The sequence below is a fragment of the Bombus vosnesenskii genome, unplaced genomic scaffold (assembly GCF_011952255.1).
Source record: "Bombus vosnesenskii isolate JDL3184/JDL3185 unplaced genomic scaffold, Bvos_JDL3184-5_v1.1 scf7180000013264, whole genome shotgun sequence".
In the NCBI taxonomy this organism is placed as follows: Eukaryota; Metazoa; Arthropoda; class Insecta; order Hymenoptera; family Apidae; genus Bombus; species Bombus vosnesenskii.
The window spans coordinates 6464298-6489864 of NW_022882924.1; the positions used below are offsets into that span (position 1 = coordinate 6464298).

At 37.0% G+C, this 25567-nt stretch overlaps 2 protein-coding genes across 28 annotated transcripts in view; both read left to right on the forward strand.

Annotated features, from left to right (window-relative positions):
• Positions 1 to 10850, forward strand: part of LOC117235366 (protein 60A) — a 41651-nt gene extending 30801 nt beyond the window's left edge. Inside the window, exons 4-6 of the mRNA XM_033497326.1 lie at positions 6377 to 6565; positions 7181 to 7257; positions 7379 to 10850. Coding sequence (XP_033353217.1) covers positions 6377 to 6565; positions 7181 to 7257; positions 7379 to 7639 — 527 coding nt within the window. The 3' untranslated portion in view covers positions 7640 to 10850. The remainder of the gene's footprint in view (positions 1 to 6376; positions 6566 to 7180; positions 7258 to 7378) is intronic.
• A 1303-nt stretch (positions 10851 to 12153) lies between these two features.
• LOC117235194 (patronin) overlaps positions 12154 to 25567 on the forward strand; it is an 86822-nt gene continuing 73408 nt past the window's right edge. For 24 of the 27 annotated variants that reach the window (XM_033497008.1, XM_033497065.1, XM_033497092.1 and 21 more), the window contains exon 1: positions 12154 to 13650. In XM_033497008.1, coding sequence (XP_033352899.1) covers positions 13429 to 13650 — 222 coding nt within the window. In that variant the 5' untranslated portion in view covers positions 12154 to 13428. The remainder of the gene's footprint in view (positions 13651 to 25567) is intronic. The other 3 variants (XM_033497024.1, XM_033497059.1, XM_033497084.1) reach the window with 2 other exon arrangements.

Sequence of the window (25567 nt, forward strand, 5' to 3'; positions counted from 1 at the left end):
ATACTCTACGCTCCTCTCCTACTTTTTCTTCTCCCTCTTCTTCATCTTCTCCTCCTCCTTCCTCTTCGTGTTCTGCTTCTTCTCCTTCTTCTTCTTCTTCTTCTTCTTCTTCTTCTACTTCGTCTCGTTTGGTTAAGAGCCCCTCGGTTTGTTTGCACTGGTTCGCCGTGACGCGGACGCGCGCGCGGCTCCTCACCGTCCGCCTCCTGGCCAGAGGAAGTTTCCTCCGGTTGCAGAAAACCAGATGCTTTCGAAAGTATAGCCGCGGCTATCTCTCCGCTTCTAAAGACCGGCTACACACCTCCGCGTGATACGCCCACGCGTGTGCGTCTAACTGCGTGCTCGGTCGCTCGCTCGCTCGCTCTTGAGACTTGCGACACCTTGCTATCACCGCGAAACGAAAACGAGCCTTTGTCAGATGCCTTCGGATTTATCCAGCCGATTTTTATCGTCCCATCGAAATTTCAAGGCAGAGACGATGATCGTTGATTTTAGAAAGTTCGTGCATCTTTCCTAACGCCGTGATCTGTTATAGAAACTCGCGATCACATTAGAACGTATCGTCTCATTCCTACGTGTTTCGAAGATTCTCGTCGGCAAGTTTTCAGAATTTTCTTACCTAACTGCATGATTTTCTGTATGATAGTACCGATCGAAGGATACGTTCGTGCGAACGATAGTAATAATATCTTTATCGTATCAATCACGTTGATATATATATATATTAATCACGGAAGTATTGGTTCATAAAAATCACTCAAAAATATTAGTCTAGCAAAGTATTACGATTCGACGATTATGATATTTGGTAACGAAGACGTCGGTTTATCAACATGACGAAGTAATGTTTGCAATTTTGTTACCAAACAGCGTAATACGCTCACTTTTCGCGATCCCAGCTATGTATATTTATTTAAATAGCCGTAATAATATTATTATTTGGCCATGATGTTGTTGGTTTATCGGCAGTTTCCACATCGTTGGCGCGGGTGTTTGAAAAGATGTTCGTGGGTAAATAAATGTTTGGCGATCGTCGTATTTGTCGGGGAATGGGCTAGTGGAGGCTGCGGTTAGCGAAGATTCAAGAATACCGTACTCGGTTTCTCTCTTCTTCCGGTGATCTTTTCCACGGGCTCCGAGAGAGCAGATTTTATACGCCGTTTGAGAGAAATGTCCACGATCGTCGTTTTATTGGACAATCAAGGTATTGAGTGGGAAAGAGAGAAAGAAAGAGAGAGAGCGGGAGAAAAGATTATCTATGGCTGAGAGAACTGTAGAAAACTCCACCTAAGAACGGACGATCGTGACGATAGCGTTAATGCTGTGTGTTTTACTCGTACTTATTGCGATGCTAATTCAGCGGTAATAGAGTCACTATCGGGCCATTAACAGAGCAATGACAAAGGTATTTGACTTGTGCGTGGAATGTATGCCAGCTGTGCTGATGTTACGTGCTTTACACTTTTCCCTCTGTTTGTACGACGATCTTTAATCTTTTCGACGACTCGATTGTTTTTTTAACTTTATCGCAACCAGCTTGGTAGACAGATTTATTTATTTAACAAATCAGACTTACGAGTACAAGGAAGAAAATGAGTTACGATAATGGATAATAGATGTACGACGAAGAAAACGAAAAACAGATATAAATATAGGAGAAAATTTGAGAACGATATATATATATATATAAGAAAAAAAGACGGACGAAGAAAGTTAAATGATAATGACACTGTAGGAGTTAAATAATTGCAACGTCGATCGCCTTAGCTTATAGCAAGATTCAGAGAAGAGATCGGCTCGATCGAAGATATTATTTGCATAGTTGCATATTCCGATGACGGGATTACAAAAGTTGAGATCACTAGAGAAGACAGATGTTTTTAATATCAGGTACACCCTCTAGTTTCTAAATAAAATTAACAAACTCTATTTCGATGCGATATAACATTTCGTAGTTACAAATATATAAATTGAATTATTTAGTAGCAGTTAAGAGTAACAAATGAAGAAATTATAATTGTGTTCATGATTGCTAGTAATTGCAATTTTTATTTGCTAATTTCCTACAGGATTTAGCTATAACTGGATGGTATCAAAAAATCCCCTCTTTTCAGGAAAATGTCTTTGTTTCAAAGTTTTGAAAATTTTCCTACATGAAATTCTATATACTTATTTTCGAAGGGGTGTTCATGATTGCTAGTAATTGCAATTTTTATTTGCTAATTTCCTACAGGATTTAGCTATAACTGGATGGTATCAAAAAACCCCCTCTTTTCAGGAAAATGTCTTTGTTTCAAAGTTTTGAAAATTTTCCTACATGAAATTCTGTATACTTATTTTCGAAGGGAGAAATTTAGAAGGGGGCCTGATACCATGTTAGGACACTGGCACACGTTTTTAGATCGCGTGAAACGCGTCCTCGAGAGTTGATAATTTTTGATTGAAACGAATCGCGAGATGAGCAAGGTTCCACCACGTCCTTGACTGTTGAAAGCATTGCGAAAGCGTTGCCGGTTGATCTAGGACTGCCCCTTTGTAGGGAATCGTTTTATCCTTGAACCTCCGGCAGCAAGAGGACACGCCAAGAAATTTGCTTTTTATTACTCTTAATATATGGAAACTGGATCAGAAGGATACGCGGATCGAAGAATCCGTGAAAGACGTATAATCAGCGGCGCATTAGTCGCCTGGAATTACAGTTCCACGAATTTCACACGTTTTCTGCGTACCATCATCGTCTAATCGCAATTTTAATATATCTTTGTAAGATTGGATAAATTATTACATTATTTATAATTTACGAAGCTATTTGCATTGTTAAAAGATACAAGTTATCAGATAACAATATCGAAACTCTGAAAGTGTAAGATTTCTGGAAATAACTTCGATGAAGATCCTGTTCGAGTATCAAAAACTACGATAGGAAACTAGACGATTTATTTAAAATTATCAGTTGCAAATCTTCATTTTTATAACTTTGCATTCGCCTATTAATTGTTTCATTTGTGTTTCGATAAATTTCTCGACTTTGTGACTCTTTCAAATTATTTTATAAATCACCAACGTTATTTTTAGAACGATCAGAGAGTTTCTACAGCCAATTTCAAAAATTAAATTATTCTAAGAGACACGACAGTGTCGTCAAATGCGCACAACACGCGTCTTCTATTCAGAAACTGCACGAAATTCGTATTCCTGCAATTCCGAGAATAGCAATCATAACGAATTACGTATTCTTACGGTTCAGTTTCCACGCGCATATTAAACGTACCAAAAACCTCGTACCTATCGTAATACCGTTATTAAAATTTATTTTCTAAATGTTCCTTGGATCAATATGCCTGTTCCTAGATATAACGAGATATAATTAACTTGCAGTTCTTATTTTAAATTATCGTTAATTCCCTTTTCCTTATTAATCAATTGCAGCGCACCGAGTCGTGCGATCAGACAGCCGTTTATCCGAACTACGTTTATTTTACTTTGTTTATACGCTCTCACGTATAACGCGCGTAATTTTGCTAATGCTTTTCTTGGCAGCTCAAATTTCTTTTGCGTTTTAATTCATAATCCCGCTACAGGCGCATGAAAACCACTTCTCACAATCGTTGTTGCTCGACTCGTTCTATCGTTGCTACCATCGTGTTCGGTGCGACATATTTTTATATCCTTTGTATCAACTGCTTCTTCTATCATCCAGATGCTCCTCTTTCTATCAGAAACAGTCACAGCGGAAAATCAGAATTTCTTACGATTGCCAATTTTTACATTATATTCGTAAAAATCCACGTCTGCGTAAATATCGGCAGTCTGCGTTCTTCGGTGCTAAATAAAGCCGTATAACGAAACTCGGCGTTCCTGGAGAAAGAGACGGCATAATTCAATCGAATTCGCCACGTGCATTCGGCAAGCGGAGGTTCGTCGACAAGCTGGTAGCCAGTCGATTCTGTAACGGCGCGCAAAGTGCAGCAGCAGGTGTCCGCTGCAATCACGGCAAATGCGCATTCCTGCGAGCCAATTTACTAGCTTTCTCGAACTCGGTACGGTCGTGCTCGTAAGAGGGATCATTTGCATACACGGCAATGCTGGCTCGCGGAGACGAGCCGACGGCTACGGGCCTCCGCAATGAGACCGTTTGGATCGTTCGCACGTACACGCGTGTCCTTTCGTTCGAATTTCGATATCGCGCGAAAACTGCGCGAGCCGAATGCGAATCGATGCCGCTTGAAAAATCATCCTGGCCGTCGTGTCGCGACAAACCGATTCTACGCCTCAACGCTTCTTCGTTCTCCTTTTTTCCTTTTCTGCATTTCTGCCTCGTTGTTTCCGCGCGTCATTGTTTCGCCGATCGAGCCGCCGAGAATGCGTTTTCTGCTTTATTACCGGTGGAACGAACGATTTGTATGGCACGCGTACAGGTTGCGGATGAGAATCGAAGCTGTGGTTTGAAGTCGAATCGCTGATTTTATCGAACGTTTGACCTCTCCACTGATTGGGGCTCGCTTCTTGGCATATTAACGATCGCTAAAGTAGTCTTACGTGATTTCATTAATAACGTAAGGTCGGATAAGATAATTAGCGTATCGGCGAGTGCGAGAAAAAGAGAATTCTCGTAGAACGAAGCTGTGCAGTGAATCGATAGCGAGATCACCGTTTTTTCCTTTCGGTGATCGTTTTACGTTCCTAGAAGAATATCATATATTTGTTTCGATTAATTTATTGTACTACAGGACACGTCCACGCGTTACACACCTTACTATCATAACCCACAGCCGTGTCTTTTATTTACCGCAATTGTTAAAACTCATTTGTTATTTTCAAGTAACCGTTCAATTATACCGCATTAACTAACCATATCGATTGGAAAGTAGGTATTATCGAAACTAGATTTTCTCAAAGTCCTGTAACACGCATCATCTGTGAGCGATAAGAGAAATTTATATGGTCGCAACACGTTCTAAATTAATACCGATAACGACCGTACGCTGTTATTTACTGCCGAAGGTGCAAATTTCCCGGCTGAAAATACGATCCTATACTTTCACGAGGGGTTCCGTTCCAATCTGGTGTCACTATCGCGGCATGGAAATAATATTCTTGACATTAATATCACTAATGTGCAGATCCAAGTTGCGACACTTCATGGTAATTCATGTAAAACGGCTTTATTTTTGTCACACCGCAAACTGTTAGGACAGAAGTATAATTATTACCGCATGAATAATTAAAGCAGCTCCGATATAATTATGATAAACAAGTACCATAACTTCTTTTCAGTTCCGATATACATTACGAAACGAGTCTACGATCATGTCGGGTTCCACGCGTTTCCACCACGGCCGTGTCTTATACCCTGAAATTTCTGTACGCGGCCGCCTCTCCGCGTTTCATGCGTGCCGCGTGACGATAATTAAGAATAATCGATCGATCAGCATGTCAGCTGACAGAACGATCAATTAATTAAACGTGCAAACGGTGCGAGGCAGCGGCCACTTAATTGCAGGGCCAACGTGTTGGGAAACCATGAACTGTCGCCTATATCGGCCAAGTGAACGGCTCCCTCGATCATGCTATCGAGAACCAGCTGACACACCGCCGACTCGAGATTCTTAAATAGTTAATATTCCTGAAGGTTGCCTATTAATAATTCCAACTGCTGGTAGGCCATTCTAACAAACATGCGCGCGAATCGTAATCGTTCACGCGTGCATTCCACTTATCGAATCAAACGGGGTAATTGGGTATCGCCAAATTGGAACGTTTCCTCGTGAGTTACATTGCCGATTGGCCTGAAGGCGATCATGGCAAAAAAAAGAAACCTCTTTTCTTATAAAGTTCTTCGGCAATACTTTAAACAGTGCGTCGAAATGCGCGATCTTGTAAAAGTTAAATCGCTTTAGCATCTTTTCTGCCCATTTTTGCCATCCAAATGTCAACGTTTCTAATTAGCCAAGGGTTCTCGGGAAATAATTGTCGGTCTTTATTCTTTATTATGTTTATATATTATATTACTTTATTACGTTTTACGCTTTGACGAATTTTTAAACATTTACATCGTTTCGATCGGAGTCGGTTAGCGCTCTTAGAGAATTTTGTGCCAGTAAAAGTCTCTAACGTTCGAATAAAATATTTCCTACATCTTAGTTTTCATAGCGTTATAAGTTTCCAAATTTTGTCCTAAAAATAAAAACATTTCCAACTATCGTCGGAGAATTTAGCGTTGTTAAGTTCGTGCAACTAATTCGAGAAAAAGGCGTTTTTCTAAAATACGTTGCAAGCAAATTAAACCTGTTTAACGACTGGACGATAGTAAATGCACCGAGTAATCGCGTATATTATCGCGTAATTATCAAAACGAATATCATTGTGTTTTTAGTACACGAAATGAGACCAGAGGACATTGGGATCGTCGGGTTCAGAGGCGACCCTGACAAGCAACCCTTTATGGTGGGTTACTTTAAGAGTTCTGGCATCAGAGAATCGAAAGTACGACAGAAACGAGATGCCAGGAGAAGAAAGAAGAGCGAGTCCTCGAGTTTGGATTATCGGAATAATCCGTACACCGGTAAGTCCGGAAGGTAACGTCCGATGAATCAGTAAATCTATCATTTCCATCTCCATCTTTCGTATTTTAGAGTAACATCGAAAGAGGAATTTTTTCTCATTGAAAAAGATTCGATTTAACCGTAATGTACAAAGAAAGATCGATCCAAATCTGTATTTTACCTTGTCCTGATTGCGCGTTAAAGTCGTTTTTGTTTCAATAGTTCTACCTCTAAATTGTACTAGCGTAATGCCGGTTAGACATTTTAACATAAACACCTTAGTTTAACAACTTGTGCGTGTACTCTGTTTAACAGCCTCGTAATTGACAGCCTATTCTCTTACTCGGAGCGCAGTGCAACAAAAATTTTTAATAAGACCATACACAGAAACAGGCGGTGTAACGTAAAAACAATTGAAACTGTAATGTCTCTATCTCGATAGAAGTCGTCGAAGTGCATACGTCTGTATTTAATAATTAGAGAAACAAAGAAGCTCGTAACCCGCAATTTTGATGAATTTGAATTCCTCTCTTAATACGTAAGAAATACGCGTATTATTTGATTCGTACTTTACCAAGACATCGCTAACTGTAAGAAATAACGATGAACAACCGGTAATCGTTATCATTTTCCAGATCCAGGCGTACAATACAACTCGAGGACCTGTAAAATTCAAACGTTGTACGTGAGCTTCAGGGACCTGAAGTGGCAGGTAAGTTACGCGAAGAGGCGTAATAATACGCATATTTGATGCAATCATGTGCTACACGATCATCGGGACTCGTAGTTTGCCGCGTACTTATCGATGATCGATATGAATATTTATTTTGCAGGACTGGATCATAGCACCGGACGGATACGACGCATATTATTGCAGCGGCGAATGCAATTTCCCTTTGAACGCTCATATGAACGCGACCAATCACGCGATCGTCCAAACGTTGGTGCATCTGGTTAGCCCTGGTAAGGTACCAAAGCCTTGCTGCGCGCCCACCAAGCTCTCGCCGATCTCCGTGCTGTATTTCCTCGACGAAAGCAACGTTATACTGAAGAAGTACAAAAACATGGTCGTCAAGAGCTGCGGTTGCCATTGATCGTCCGGGATTAGCAAGATGTATACATGTGCGGACAGCGCGTTCGAAACGACGATAAATCGAACGCAAAGCGAGCTGTGCGGCTGAATTTTCCGAGTAGAATCGATCGACAGTTCTTAATTCGATCGATGGAGAGATCGAGACGAGTATCTAGCGTTATGGAATTATTCCTTTTCTTTATTCATTCACCTATTCGTCCGTGCGAACGATTTTTATTTCGCTGATATGTCTCATCGAAGATTCTCAGAGTTTGCAATCGTTAGAACGTTAAATAATGGCAAACGCTAAAGCACTCTGTATAATTATAAAATCACATATTATTATTCCCGCAAGAAATTAAATCGTTCGATAGTCGTTTGATCTTTTAAAATTCTTACACTGCGTTCTAAGTTCGTATGATTTTCTCAATTGCTCAGAGTGCAATTCGACGTTCGAATTAAGCTGTTGTCGCTCAAAATTCCGCTCGATTCTCGGTTCGACGAAACAAAACTGCAGTGCCTGTTCGCCTGTGTTGGACGTGAACGACAAACGCTGATCGATGGCGGATTTCAAGCGTCGCAAGAAAATCATCGGTCGTCTGGTGCCAAATTTCGACTAGTAGATAGTGTAATTTCTCGAAACAAGTGCTTCCGTACTAACGATCGTAATAATTTTCGTCGCTGGAAAAAGTGAATAATTGAATGGGAACAAAAACGATCGACGAATACCTGCGACTCCGACACGTGATTTTTATCCGGTTTTAGTGGATACATTGTAATATACATATGTCCGTAACGATCGGGGTTATCAACCGATGCTTCGAATCGTTTCTTTCTTTCTACCTTTTCCTTCCTTCTTTCTCTTTCTTCCTTTCTTTTTTTATTTTCCTTTTTTTTTTTTTTGTTTTCTTTTAATCAACTCAGATATCTCATCTAATGTTCAAACATTCGATCGGTTAATATATCGTTTAGTGATATTAATTTAACGAAGTCAAACTTCCGATATTATAGTCTGAGAAAAAATGAAACAAAGAGAACGCGGTTGTTCGGTGAGTTTCTACGTATTTGATCTGTCGTTGTTTTGAAAAACACATTTGTGTTCGCGTTCTTCCGTTCGCTCGTCGAAGGCCTCTATGTACGCAAGCCGACACGAAAAGGAAAAAGATATCTTTTTTTTTTTTTTTTCTTGTAATTAGACTTATTTATGTTTGTAAGTAATGCGTCTGACCGAGAGAATAAGAGCACCGTGTGTAATACTCGTAGCAGATTCGTATGTGTACAGGTTGTTTCATAAGATAATCCATGAATCCAGCAAGTGACAGATCCCTCGCGCAAAAGCGAATTGATTCTTAAGACAGGTTTGTCGGTTGTTGGCTTCTGATCGATCAACGGATTGCGCTGAAGAATCAAGAATTAATAATTTTCATCCGAGAATCTCTCATTTACGAAAAGTCTCGCTACTTATCGTATAAAACATTCCACAGAGTAGTCGGTTAATTGTCACCTTAAATATCATTGAAATTACGAAAAGTGGGAAAGAGTTTATCTATCGAAGATAGCACGATAGAAAAGATACGGCGAAATCAAGTGTTATAGTAGGATATTATGATAACTCTATAATACGAAGAATTTATTTGTTATTTATTCTTCTTCTTAAGGATTGCGAGTTTGATTAATTTTCATTATTCATGAAATTGAAATACTCAAGAATTTGAATGAATATACCGAAGAAAAACGGAATTTTATCCTCAACTGCGATGATATAAAATATCGCTGTGACGTAGCTCCAACCTAACTTACAATAGTCTGCATTAAGTTATTTAATTTGAAAGCACGTACTTCCTCTTTAATTTGAATTTTCTATCTTATGTGACAAAGGCCGTGAGTAGTGTTGATCGCGTAAGATATAAGATACGAGTTAAAATGAATTAACCCAATTCAAATCTAATTTAAACTGTAGCGATTACCTATGGGCCAACAATACCAATCGAAGGTTAATATAACACTTAACTTTTGTAATTACAGATAATTGCTTAATTCAATTAGCAATACCTAGACGATTATACATATAGAACAAGCGGAATAAGAATTATATGACTAAATCTTTTCTGCTATATAATTATTATAAATGAAATATTTTTCTCTAGCTTCCTCGTTCCGAGGGATATTAATCCTCTATAACAAGAATTCTTTGTTTCATTTCTCTTTAAGAAAAAAGAATCGACGTTGCTTGCAATTTGTTATATATAATATTATTATTTTATTATACGATAATTATTCCAACGAAGTCTAAATTTCAATATGCAACGATACAGTGATAGTAAGTAAAGTAAAAATAAAGGATATAGCGATAGAAGTAAGTAAAACGATGACAGAAAAGATACACATCAATTTTCAATTTAAATTTCGTTATAGAGGATTAACATGGCGACAGTTACCGAACCACCCTGTACATACTTACACACCCTAGTAACTCAACTTTCTATGTACATGTATGTAAAGTGTAAATTTATATACATATAAGTATATAGAAAGTGGACAATTCTTTAGTACGATTTTGTAGTATCGTAATTATAATGCGACAGAGAATCAGATTTGTCGAACGAAATAAACATCATATGCGAATATTTTTCAATCGAGGCGAAAGTACATATTTTCCAAAATCTCGTGCTTTTTACTTTGCGTCCCACATGCAAGTCGGTATTGTTCGCGCATTTCAAAATTATGCGTTGACTCCATTTTGAAACGTACGCGTTTAACGCAATCAATCGATTAATCATACAATCGAACGATAATCGCACAGTTTTGTTCTTCCTTTTCTTCTGTCTTCTTCCTTTCTTTATTTTCCCCCCCTTTTTTTTGTATAGATTTCTATTTTTTACAAGCTCTTAGAAAACGTACGAGAGTTACGTTATAGTCATACTTAATTGACGCGTGAGATTAAAAGTTTTATAAATTATTCCGACGCAAGATTCGAATGTGGTGCCGCCGCTGCTCGAGATATGTGTCAGCGTTGTTTAATGGCGTTTAACGAGCGTTTAACCGTGTGAATGGGAATGAAGCATAGTCCATTTTAGCTCGTGGGTGCGTGAATGCGTTCGTGGATGCGATCACAAATCAATCGATGAATATATATAGTCTGTGGTATTATTAACACAACTTTTGTAATGACAATGTAAATATATCGTTGTAAATACGTTCTATAATGCATACTACATAATATGTACAATGTACTTGTGTCAGTTCTTTCTTTTTTATTACCATGCCTCTATTAAGTACGTGAATCATTTTGAATATGTCTTATTGGTAACAGTATCTTTTAATCAACTTAATGATTCGTACTGAGGAAATATATCTTAGTTAAAAGGTTAAAGTTACTCTACTTAGCTGCAAATCTAATTTAATTTACATGATCATGAGTAACAGCCACAAAGCGCAACATTACAAACTTGACAAAAACGAACGTTTTCCTAATTCAACTTTATACAAAAGGACGTGACAAATATTAATATCGTTTGTTATAATGAATTTTAACAATTCATGATGATAGATACTAAGAAAAATGTATAATTCTAACAATTCATAACAAAGAACACTAAAAGTATGAATGTTTTGACGATTGGGTGGCGATTATATGCAATTTGTATATTGCTCATATTTACGTTAACAACAATGGATCTAGTAACGATCAGACGTTGATAATATCATGATAAAAGTAACGAATAAACCATTTTTTGAAATATGTAATAGGTATTGGTATTGATAATTTGAATTTTTGTATTTATTGAATTCCGAATGTTCGAGACGACATTTTTATTTAAATATCTATACTAAATAAGTTAGTCTATCTGCTGATAGGTGGCACTGCATGTACGCCCCACGACAATTTTACATAGGAAATCAGTTTTAAACAGAATTTTAAATGTTTTGAACGTTATGTACTATGAATTAATGAAATAATTTAATTCTGAATATCATATAAATAACTTAATACGTAATATAAATTATTTCATACATAGTCCAGTAAATATTTATTGTATAATTTACTTTGATTTGCAACGGTGTGAAAATACATGTATATTTAGTATATAAAACGTGACATACCAATTACGATGGAAACCGGTTTCGTTGTTGCATCTTGAGAAGTTGATAACAAATCTGCTAGACGCTTTTAGATTAGATCTAAAGGAAACCCGTTGTCACTACGATGTTCATTATTCGACGATTCAGATAGGCACGAGATTTTTCAAACTGCATTTCGACCAATCAAGTTCGATCATACTTGGTTACAGCATATTTAAAATTAACTCGTTTTCAATCGATAGACTATTTGAAAATCTTTCAATTTTCATCAAAATATACATTAACCGCCAACTATCTATGAAACTGAGTATCTCTCGCACATTTAAAACATAAAATAAAGAACTAAATCATAGTTCTTAGAAAATATCGTTGTCGTGAATTAATTCGACTGGGAAGAACATGGCGACCACTCTCGAATACGTTTCGATATATCGTTAAGCGATATTCTCGCTTCAAATCGATGATCGTTTTCACGATGGACGGCGAACGTGCCGTGGGCTTGATGTTCATACGAAATGACGATTTTTCGTGCTGACAATGTTTCTTGCTTGAGAATTCACGTGCATCGGCATATGCGACTGTGATTTTCGAGCGTCTCGCATGGGAAACAGATAGTAACGATTGTGAAAAACCAACGAATCGTTAGTGGTGCTAGTGTGAAGTTTGAGCTGTGTACGACAGTAGTCTTCTCGTGTGCTTTCGTGCCGCTGTCAACGAAAATCCGAATATCCAGATCTTAGTTTAATTATATGAGAAAATTTGATGAAACGGATAAAAAGCACATTGTGAATTTGAGTTCAAAAAACGAGAACACACACATTCGTCATTTATTTGAAGGAAATAAGAGTCGCGCGAGGTACGCCCCTTTTACAGGTGCCAATACCATTTTTGCAACACCCATCGAGTGAATCGACCACCGGAGACACCTCTCGAGGAAGCTGAATTTCAAGACGTATCCAAATTTCTTTGGTGATATGCTTTTGTAATTTTGAATTGAATACCTGTAGTTGGTTTTTCCGCTGTTTCGCGCAAAATCGATAGAGAAGCTCGCACATTACCCGAGGAGTGCGGAACGCGCGACGACTCTTGCTGACAAAAATAGCAGGGTCCACGGTAGACACGATAGAAGAGTGTCCTTAACTGCTACTGTTCATCCTTTGCAGTGTTTTATCGTGAGCCGGCATTATTTCGACTGTAACTTTTAACTGCTCTGCGTACGGCGCTGCTTGTCCAAAGAACGCTATTTGAAGTTTCAAAACATCGTGTCTATTGCAGCCTTGTGTATGTTCCGGCACGAGCCATAAAGTAGCCTGTGATCATTTCAATTTTCTGGTTACCGATCTTACTGTAAATGTTATACGTAAATCGATGATTGGTAGGTGAGTGATACAAAATGGACTGAAAATCGAACACGGCATCGTTTTAACGCGGATAATTTACTCGTAAGTGATATTGCTGTTGTCGAAGCGCACAATCTAACCTTACTTCGAGAAAAATTTAGCGGTATTTGTGCCACCTAACCTTCGCGTTCGTCAAACGGAGTGTTCGAATTGTTCGACGTAAATTCGTAAACGTGCCCGATGATCCCGTGACGGAAGAAATATTGGCGTGCGTGTGTCGAGTAACGCGAAATACTTTGAACGCATTGTCTCGCCGGCTATGACGAGAACAAGGACCCGTTCGATCGGATCGTCGCTGCAGCCGTCGCGAATGCTGTGATTTCGTTGAATGTGGAGTGCGATCACGCGCCTCTTCGTTAAGGGCAAAACAGAGGAATCTGCCCCGAGGACGAAGGATCGGACGTGTGACGGCGTGCCCGATACGGTCGTCCATGTTTTCGACGCAATGGATCGTAACGCGGGTGACGATCGACGTAAGGGCCCTGCCGGCGAGCAACACCACGACGGAGCCGAATCCGAACACTTCTCTGATGCCTACGATTCCCGTCAGGTATTTATACATGTTCTACTTTTACTTCTAAACTCTATTATGGCTATATCACTGAATATTTACAAAAATTATCATTTTGCAGATTAGAAGCTTGACAAATGTAATTGGTATGACGTTACTTTGTTGTAAATAATATAAATGGTAATAGTTGTAGATAAGAAAGAGAGCAATGTATATTTATATTGCAGTATATGTAATGTAAGAAATACAAGTGACATAGGTGCTATTGTTTAGACAATAATAGCGTTGATTTTATTTTAAGTTACTAGTCTGCAAAATGAATTGACACGTTCAAAGTTGTTCGTTTGATTGATTTCAAATTAGGTTTCATCTGATAAAGAAATAGTCGTTGTCTTCTATTTCGTATCTTGTATAATTTTCTATACGCTGTATTTTCCAAAATATCGGTATTAAATTTTTGGTAAAAAGTATGTCATTAATGTATAGCAGATTCTTGTAAAGTACTAGGAACATTATAAACTTCTACGTATAATTTTTTTTACATATTTTCTTTATGTCGAAATTTGTACATTTTTATTCAGACAACTTTTTATCACAGATGTGTCCTTTGAAATCCTATCTTTGATAGGTGGTGCTTAGATAATATTAGTTTCCTATCAAAAGAATCACAGATTCATTGGAACGATCATAAAATTCATTTTTGAAGAAATAGGGTAGAATAGTGTAATTTGTTTTTTAATTTCCTATATTTCTATACGTTCCTCAAAGTACATAATACATACATATTTTGAAAAGCTAAATAGACTTGAAAATTTATTCAGCTTCATTTTATGGTACTGTTTTCTAATTACATATATAAAACTTTTCATTGTATGTTCGTACATGCATATATTTGTGCTAGAAGAATATTTCCATATAAAAGTACTTGAAATAAGTATTAAGTCATAATTACTGCAGATCATATATGTTATTCTATGTATAAGGTAGTTCCTTAGTTTGAGCGAAGCGCTATATTAAAACTGATATTTCTAATAAATAATCACAGAAATTTATTTATTAAATTTTAAGAACAATGTATTTTTATTAAAAAATTAGATTTTAAATTATATTTTTTTATTAGATTTGTAAATTATTTCAGCATGAATTTTACTCACAGACATTAACATTTATTTTTGTTCACAATTTTGCAACATGTCATTTATTGATACCGCTGACATGTTTGTTATTAATTCGTGTATGAGTCAGCGGTTCCCAACTACTTTTTCGTATTTCAAAATTTCTTGTTATATTATTTTGTGGGACGTAGCATGAGATTCACTATTTCAAACTCAGAACTGTGACTAATTAATCTTCAATGCTCACGATAACACGTCAGAAAACATTGTTAAAAAAGTGCATGCTATCTAGCGCGAAGAATTCATTTTTATAGTATAATAAACTTGATACAATGAAAAATATATTTTCATCGACTAAAAAGGAGAAGAATGGCCTTGAAGTCTTCTCAAGGATTTCAACAAATGAGAAAAAAGATTAAATTTCATGTTTATCTGTAAATATGTAAATCAAACATTGCGACCATCCATCGCTATACGATTATTTAAATTAACATCACAAACACAAATTACAAACGAAATAAAATGCAAATCAATTTTCTAAGAAACGATCAGGAAATATTGCAGTTATTTTTAATATCGATATTTATTTATACCACACTTTTCAGTAATGATTTCGTTTTACGAACGTAACGTTATCATTGTGAATTCTATGCTAAAATTCTACTAACTGTATGCTGAAATTTATATACAAGACAGACGCGATTCAGAGAAAAGAAAAATGTACAGAACTAAATAGACTGTTCGCGTTACTGTTAATTTATTTTTCATTAATTCGAATTTGCAGAGACTATCGAAATTTCTCGTAATTAATGTATAATACGAAGATGATCTTCTCGGAGGCTGTTGTCGTTGCGAGCAGACTAATTCGACCGTAGGAGAAGAGAGCATAACGTTCGATCAATGAAAAGATATCTCTGCGCAACGCCTCGTGTCCAAGGCTCGTTACAAGCTTACTCGTTCTTGTATCATATTCCAATTATTTGTAATTAATGGAGTCTGAAGCTACACGTGGAGATCTTTGCGTGCAATAGCCACGATCAGGGCGACTATCTCGTTGAATATTATTTTAACGTTCGATCGGCTTAACTTGATTGCATCTCTATTAATTATCGTTACGTGCTTCTTACTGTAACAAATAATTTTCTTACAAAATTTATTTCTGAAATTTAATACATGTACATGTATTGTATTTATTCGATGGATGGATTTGAATTAGTCAGAATTTAATCGATTCCAAATACTCGGTTAGACCATCACCGCATTCTTTGGCACGTGGGTCATCAGTGACCTACAGAGGACTGTTCGCTGAAGCTGTTATTTTCGTCGTTGGAGTTGAAATACGTATTATGGGGAAATGCTTCGTGATACGTTTAGCGAATGTATAATTATCGCGTTTAATGCATTTGATGTAGAGTCTACGATGATTCATACTACGTAGTAATATTCTTCTAGATTAATAAAGTTCTTCTACGGCGTTTCGCTTTGTTTCGTTATTTCTTGTAAGTGCAATAAAAGAAGATCAACGTGTGGTACGGATGGTGAAATGAAAAGAAAACGATAGCGTATATCTACTGTGCTATGTAACTTGAGCGAAGTATTTAAGAAGCATCGTACGTTACGAATTTTGACGAAGTTCAATGGAAAAATGAGTATGGGATTTGTATTAATCATACCTCGACAAGTATCGTTCATTAGATTATATTCTTCTTAAGCATCAAGTATACTTGCGATAATAGAATGGTAATATCTCTTCGATAACATCTGATTCGTGTCATACTTATTATGTGCTTAATGAAAGTTAATAATAACCTGTGTCATTAAGACCATGTAAAATCAATGTTATAGAGACATGTAGAAATCGATAACTTAATTAGTATTCAAACGTACCAGGAACAGGATTGCTTCATAATTTACTTACGATTAATGAAATGCAGACGCGATACTCAGCTAAACATGGCATTCAACCGGCCCGTGTAATTTATGGCGTGGTAAAGGCAAGAATGTGCCAATATAAAATATCGCTTAATGTACTAACAAATAAAATTAATAAATAATGACTTATATGTCGATAGATACATCAGATATGATATTTGTGATAGTAATGCAATGCCATGAAACAGCCATTGAATTTCTATAAACTTGTTACAAACTAAATCTTATTTTGTCTATAAATATTCTGCCATATTTTCTTCTATCGTACATGTTTGTTCGATGTTTGTTATTTATCTTGGCTTACTTTTGCGTTTAATGTCTAACTAAAGAAGGCATATCACACGAATATTCCACTTTTGCATCAGCCTGTATGTTTGTCAGAATTGAACGATATGGAGAATTGTTGAGAACCGATCATCTTGTGTCTATAAAACAGACTGCTTACAAAGGCAACAGATTATTTGGGAATATTAATGAGTTAAGAGAGACGGAATAATCTGTGACAAAATTTACATGAGTACATGAGTGGAGCATCTATCTAGAGTTGTATTCTTCTGAACGTCGGTGTTACTTTGAACTCGGTCGTGTTCTTAAGTAAACAATTTCTCAAGTTTCGATCTTATTAAAATATCAATAGACAGATAAGTTTTAGGACCGTAGCGGGATTAAAAATGATATGTTTGCTACCAAAGAGACGTTCCATCTTCGTCTTTTCCGTATCATTAATTATCTCGATAATTTAGAAGGATCACAGAGACTAATTTCGATTAATGCTTAATCTTGATTTTGAATTAATAATTACGCGTTATATGATTGCAAGAGACCAATAATTCACTCGATACAAATTTTAAGGTATCTATCTGATAGATCACAGCAAAATCCGTGAAAATTACTCTTGTACGAAAAACCAAAATTCTTCTGTACACTTTCTGTACACTTGGTATTTCACGTGCTCGTTTACGGGTAGCCGTGGCAGACTGTCGTACGAAAGCTATTCCCGAGCTGCGACGCTATGACGAATATGGCGTCGTTTCCTGTACGCAAGGTTATTTATTGCACGGTAAAACGAGCCTGTACCTGCGCGGAGAACCACCTCCTCCAGCCGCAGGAGACTTTTTTTTGGCACGGTGCGGCGTGCAGGATCTCCAAGAATCGCGACGCACGCTCGTAATTATCAGTTTAATTACGCCACTGTCGCTGACTTCGAATGAAGTGGCGCGAGAAACTCGTCCTTGGAACAGCGTTTGGAAATGTCGTGTTCCTAGAAACCCGATCTTCCCGTTCGTACTCACTGCGAACGCTGATTTATTATTATTATTTATTTTACTTAAGGACGCGTCAACCTACTTTTATGGTCATTAGCGATCGCGATTAACGGAACGAGAATGTACAAAGAGGAACGTAAGATACAATAAGTGAATTACTATTACTAAAACTAATAGCAACCATACATTTTGAACACACATACACACATAGATATATATATACACGGTAAAATAGCAGTACGATTAACTTAAGCTTAAATTAATAGAGTACAGTGTATGTTAAAGCTAAGTTGGTAGTTCGCAATATCATACTTGGTGATAGAAATTAATATCTTTGAGAAAGTAAGGAAGATTTTCCGCAATGGTTTTGATGATTCAGACATGTCTGGGAGACTAAATTTAATTTTCTGTCGGGAGACGTTACTACAGTTAAGAAGATGATTCGCAGACGGAATACAGTTACAGTGATTTCATTTATTTGGCTGATTTGTAGTTATAAGGCGAGAGTGTGTCAGTTGTGGTGTAATTCTAAGTCTGCTGGGAATAATTTGCTTTTTCCTATTAAAAAGAAACATTGAACGATGATTTACTTCAAGTAGAATTTGCATATTTTAGTATTGCTTAATTCTGTTTTACGTTCGAGAAAATAGCATAATAGCCGTTACTAAACTTTGTTGAAAAAAAAAAAATGTTATTTACTTGCCGTTAACCCGTAACTGGTCTGACGTTCGTTTCATCACAGTATAATAGAGAAACTCGTAGAAATATTTCGAACAAGTTGTAAATAAATAACTTTCTTTAGTAGTGATTTTTACATCTTTCATTTTGCAAAAAAAAAAAAAAGGAAGTCAAGCAGCTTTTCTATCGCAAGTATTGCAAATACTTTCAGAGTTTTATCCTCATTCTCTTATGTTTTATATTTCGTTGGGTAAAAAGGCATCTAGAATATTTGCATACACGTCGCTATTTATTCCTTGGACTGCCTTTTATGCTCGTGCACTCAAGAATACTAGGTAACTGGGTTACGCAGACACGTCGAACTGATTAGAATTGTGTTACATGGTGATATATGCATACGATAGCTAAAGAGAAATTATAAAATTTTTAGAACATCGTATCACGAGATACCGAGATAAGCTTACGATATAAATTTATGCCACGGGAAAAATAACATTGATAAATGAAAAATTAAAAATAGGTGGATATCCTGTGTACTATACGTAACCAATTTCCTTTCGCGATATAATTTTCTCTACCTCTGTAAATATAATTTTGAAGATAAATTTTCGTCGCCCCCATCGATCACTTTAGATGAAAAATCGATTTTCGATGTATTAGGTTGTCCCAATAGTTTCCTTCGTTCAAGGAAATAATAAATGCGCGACATTTTCTGTTTTATATTATTTTATTGAATTATGTATGATCGATTTTGTTCCAGCAGAATCAACAGAAATGGGTCATACATAATTCAATAAAATAATACAAAGCAAAAGATCTTGTGCATTATTTCCTTATAAAACGAAAGAGACGGTTATAAGAAATTAAAATAAAAATGAAACTACCAACTGATCATTTTACGATGAAACTCAATAATAACTTTATCGAAAAGAAAAATAAATTTTAAACAGATTCCTCTACAGCCATTCGTTTCGTTTGCTGAAATCTTTGTAGTCGAATTGTCGATTCTCTCCGCGAGTATAACTCCAATTTCAATTATTTAAAATTTCTGTGGCGATACATTTAATTGAAAACCAGCTCTACAAATTATTCCTTCGGCGCGTTAAATCGTTATCGAGCCACGAAGCACACGTGATAAAAATATTCGAAACGCGAGACCCGGTACGTTTCATCGTGATCAACGTTTTCTTCAACTACTTAGGTATCCATTCTATCTGAGAGTCGAGCTTCCCATTGTTCTGTGCGGTTTCGTTGCACCGTTAATCCTGGCACATGGCAGCTTGCGCAAACCCGTAGCAATAAACAATCAATATGTAGGCATCATAGTGACCTCGTTATCGATGGTCAAGCTTGGCCTGTGCCCAAACGAACAGCCGTGTTCTTTCGGTTCCTTTTTAGAAAAAGGTGTCAGAAATGTAGCTGGTTGTCGTGCCGCAAGAAAGCGACGACGGACTTTTGCCAAGCGATCATTCTTTCCTCGGCTGTGAAAGAAATTCCCTCTTAAACGTTGATTAATTCGATTTTAGTCGCGCGAACTTTTGGAAAACTGTCTTGGCAATGGAAACACGACGGGCATGCGAAAGGAGTGTAAATCGACTATCGATGATTCATCGATTTTTGTGAAAAAAAACTTGTACGATATCACAGCTGTGCTGCATATATTTACGCTGACTGACGAAAGTAATCGAACATTTGTGATCAGCGTTGGTTAAAATTACTGTAAAACAATGACTACTTGGAAATTAGAAATTTGTGCCATTTAAAAGATCAAGATATAATTATTCCTTAAATCTTCAGTCGTGTAGATTGTCTCATTTCCACAGTGGTCTTTCACGTTTTATATTTCAAATGACAAAGTGCTGTAATCTGTTAGAAGCTAATTATACAATTGCAGGTAATCTGTAAATACTATTTAAGTGTCTTTAAACATCGAATCGTTCGCGGAAGCCTGTTTTCCTTCTTCGGATAAAAAATATAAATTGTTCACATGCTATGAATGTTCGTATTTAATGCATGACTCTCGTCTTTCGTCAATTACGACTGTCGCGTCGCAATAATTTTGCCTAATCAATGTCGTCTGATAAACTTCATGTCTGACATAATATTTGGTATAATTTAGGACGTACGTGTTACACGGATCAAGCGATGTGTAACTATGATTGAAGATTGAGATTGAAATCCGTGTTATCGGATGGCTCCATTAATTCGGTAGCATGACGATCGATGATAAAGACGTTATTGCACATGACGACGTGTTTAGACGTAAGTAGATTCGTCTGTATAGGTTCATTGGTCGTTGGATAACAGCTGTAATTATTCCGCCATGCACAGCTGTGAAATATCGAGAAACTGGTGTTGGAGAGACGAGTGTTGATCGTTCTCGTTCGTTTCTGTGAAAATTATTCATTAGCGCGCGGAATTATTTTGCATTATTTCATTTAATTATCCCGGAGTGAAAACTGTGAGAGTACACGTAGAAACAAAGTGTATAGCACCGATCGTCTATGGTTTGACACACGTATGCTTTGATCTAAATAAAGTGAAATTAATGGAAGAAAGTGATTTTCACAATGCACTTGTTCCAAATTTAGAGATTGCCCAATTTAATAACAAATGGTTTGTTAGAATTTAGAGAGCAACCACGTGAACCATCACGCTACAATTTCAATGGAATTTTGTAAAATATTTAAAAAAATATTCGATCGAAGGCACTTTGCTCTCCACGTAACATATTCCACCATGTACGAATTTAATTTATATTTGTTGAAAGCGGAGTAGTATTCGATAATTTTTGAAGTATCTCACGAAGAATATGCTGGATTATAGAAATTTAATATTCCTCTTTCCAAGTAAAAATATTACACGGCACTCTTTATTTATTTATTACGGCACTTTTGACAAATATTTGTTAATTTCTCATTAATGTATCAAATTTCATTGGAATTAATATTTCATTCATTTCTTCACTATCGTACACCAAATAGACATCAAACGATTAGCTTATTATTAATGCTTTTTGTATTAAATTAAAAAGTATGCACTTTTTACAGTCTCGCTATATAGACGTTATCAGAAATGTTCGTACATCTTTCTAAATATTTTAGTACGTGCCTTTATTAATATAGCGTTGCGTGCAGGAGTATGTAAGCTGCTATAGACGATGCTATCTAGAAGGATCTTTAAGCCTTAAATTGTTTCCGCTGATTAATGTTGCGGAAACAAAGTACCTAATCTAAGGTGTGTCGCATAACTCCGCGCCGTGTCGGAGAAAATATTCTGGCAACATCACGAAGCCTTAGCAACCGTTGCCAATCCTATTAAAAATGAAGCAAAAAATGAAATTTGTCGTCTTAGGAATAAAAAGCTTATACACGATGCAAAATATAATCCAAATGATCAAATATCTCATATATTATATAGGGTGATTTGGGAATCGATTGCTAATCCGAGACTCTGATGACTTGGACGTTTGAGAGAAAAGACTTAAAGACGAGAGAATGGCTGAGACGATATTCGAAGGCACATTGCTGAAAGGAGTTAGTATTTAAAATCGTTCGGTCTCGTCTCACTGGGCATCATCATCGTTTCACACGGTCGAATGACTTCATTCAGAGCTTGGAATCGTATTCATCCTTCGTTTCCTATAAATAGCCTACGCTATTTACTTTCTGAACATTTTTTCACTCTCTTCTTGGTAGCGGGTAATAAAAACTGAATGGCGTTTGCATTCGAATAGTCCGTTTGCACGTTCAGTGTGTTAGGTACATCGCCAGATTCTCTGCAACGTGACCGAGAGGAGATTAATGGAAACGTATCACTTCGATACTCTCGTTTGAGTTTCTGCAAAGCTATTTAACTTGGGAATTACATACTTAAAGTCGGACGAGCACCGAGCGAGCACTCGACTTATCTTCGCGCGGATAATTTGAATGATAACACGTAGAAATTTGCTGTAGGTTACGCGAGTTCGGTGGATCTTCGTATGTCAAAATTGCGTCTGTACGCATTCAGGTTGGGTGTATATTTGATATATTCGTGAGTTTTGGAATTTCCAAGTGCAAATTTTTATTGGTACCCGTGTGTTTACGATTTGTCCAATGTTCTCGTTTGTCCGTTTGTCGAAACAAAAAGTTGTGATCAAATAAAAAATGTTCGCGTCAACGCCGCATGTTCTTTTTCGTCGCAACGCGAAATCTTTCAAGAAGGAAGCTACGATGAGAATTGTGTTTGGACAAACTTGGCCAAATTATACCTCGCCAAAAAATTAACAAAAAGAAACTGTTGCATCAGAGAATCGTATCATCGCATCGTCACCAAAAATCGACTTCGTAGGATTACCAATATCCAGCTCCATTTGCCATATTCCAAAAATCAAACAATCTTCGTCCATTCCCATATCGTCGTTTATTTTACACCGAGATGAAAAAAGGAGAAAGACACGTTAAATCCGTTCGGCGTTCATCTCCATTTGAAAACTCGTTTTCTTCTCGTATCACGAACGGTGTCACGACGAAGAGAATAAAATCGAGCACACTCTACTCTTGGACACATAATGTCATAGCGTACAAAAATCCAGCTATAGATGGTTAATTGCGACTAGCCGATGTCATTGTATCCGCCAGTCTAAATAAAGCTGTGCTTGCTCCAATGATCTTGACTGATCGATCACGTTTGGTCACGACCAGTGCTCTCTCTAGACTAGAACTACTTACTATCGAGGCTTTTCCGGGACGTTTTACATTAACAATCGCCTCCACGGTCAACTCTGACGAGCTATCTTTCCAAGAGGAAAATCGCCGTGGTACACCTTGACGATACCTTGTAGGGTAATCGAAACGTTCATGATGTATGCCTTGGATGCCTGTGACCGACTCGCTTCTCACACGTTACACGATGCTGCGATTCATATTGCGTTGGTTTCATCCTTGCGAGACGCTCGTCTTTGTATTTGTATTATATAAGATAACTTTGAATGTCGAATTTGTGTTTTCTTCTCTCGAATGGATACTCGTAGGTGTAGTTGTTCCTTGAAATTATTTTCGGTTCGCTTTCTTTTATATACGATAATTTAAATAGTAACTAAACATTTAATTTAATGTAACACACGTAAGTATCGAGATCGTAGAAAAATACAATTACCTTTGCGATTTCCTAGATTTCAGCATGTTTGAGATTAGAAAATTTGAGTAATCATGATTTTTAACATTCTACATCCGAGTTTTATTTTTTTTCACTTAACCAATAGTTAGTAGAATTGCATAGTTAACAATAATAAATAGCTTTCAAGAGACTTACTCCATCGGCTTATCCGCTATTTTCGTAAAGCCGCATGTGCAGAAAAGTCATGGAATTTTCAAAGATCGTATTTTCGACAAAAATCGCGACGGTTCAGGCCACGAAGCGCGCCTTTCTTTTCAATTTCGAAATCCAGTAATCCGTGACTGAGAAAAATACGACGAAGGTAGCGTGGGTGGCAAAGGCAAACGCGAGATATCAGCGTCATGTAGAACTCGTAAATGGTAGAGGCGTCGGGGCATGGAATAGGTTGTTGTTGTTGTTGTGTTGTACGCGTGCATTTACAGCGTTTGGTACATCCTGTGCTGCATGGTGTAGCTTCGGAGGCTGCGCGAAGATAAATCGCTAGACTCGAACAAAGGTCACCAACATAGAGAAAAGCCTTTCGAGCGATCGGTTCAATTAAGAATTGAAACCTTTATTCACGTGATAAATGATGCATTAGCGAGAGAAAGAACAACATTTCCACGCGCTGGCTAATCCCTTCGTTTGTTTAAACGAAACCGTTAAATATTATTCTCATAGTGAGTTTCGTTGAATTATTTAAAAGCTGTTTTGTCGACCATTCGCGGAGAGACGCGATCCCAAGAAGCGCGTCAACAGGAATCGTAAATTCCCGTTACGATTTTACAATCGAAACTGATCGATCCCCTAATTCGTTGAAGATAATAAAGGTAGTTGAATTAATTACAACGCTGAGGTAACAGGTTGTAATGTATTCTTTATTCCAACAACAATTGTAGACAAGATAATTACGCTCGTTGTGTGTATGTATATATTAATTAGATGAGTTATCAAAAACAGATATAGTTAACGAATATATGTCGACTGAGTTAAAGTAGTGAACCCAGCGCAGAGATGTTGACTGATCTATAGTTGTAGATCCAGTAAAGTTCGGTGATGATGCTGTCACGTGCTGGGTGTTGGTTGCCCCACCACCTGTCGCTTACGGGTGAAAACTCCGGGAAAAATAGGAAAACCCACGTTTCCCCACTTTCATTTGGTGGAGCAATAACTATACAGAACATCTTGACCCGTAGTTGTTTTATGCCACTTAACGGCCTTAACGGTCACATCGAAATGTTTAGTTTTACGGCAGTTCTTTATGATTATTATGGTGCAAGTAATTATATTAACATAGCGAGTGGCCGCCTCGACCGAGGGATGGATTCCGAGCTACGCAAATTGTCACCGGACGTAACAGAGGTATACTCGACTTTTGTTAACTTTACTAAGAATTTTGAACGTTTTGAACATTATTCGATATTTCGATTTTAAGGATAACTATTTTCCAAGAAAACGAAATCATAGTTGATTACTACGGTTTATGTCATCGCGACGTGGGAACTGGAAATCAATAGTTGCCATAAATAAATCGTTCGGTATTGTTACGACGAGATAATAATAAAATATCATAGAGGTGATAAGTAAATAAAACAAGGTTTACGAAGATAAAGTTGAAATTAGCATCACAGAGTATTAACATTTCGATATCAAAGGTAGAAAGAGAAACTAACTCGGATATATTTGTAAATGAATGAAAACATGATGCGTGCGTGTATAAAAACGAATCAAGAGTTAAATTCTATAGAGCACGATGTAATTGATCTTTCAATAAAAACAATAAATAAAATAAAACGTGTAGTAATATAAAATTTCCTGATTACGCGT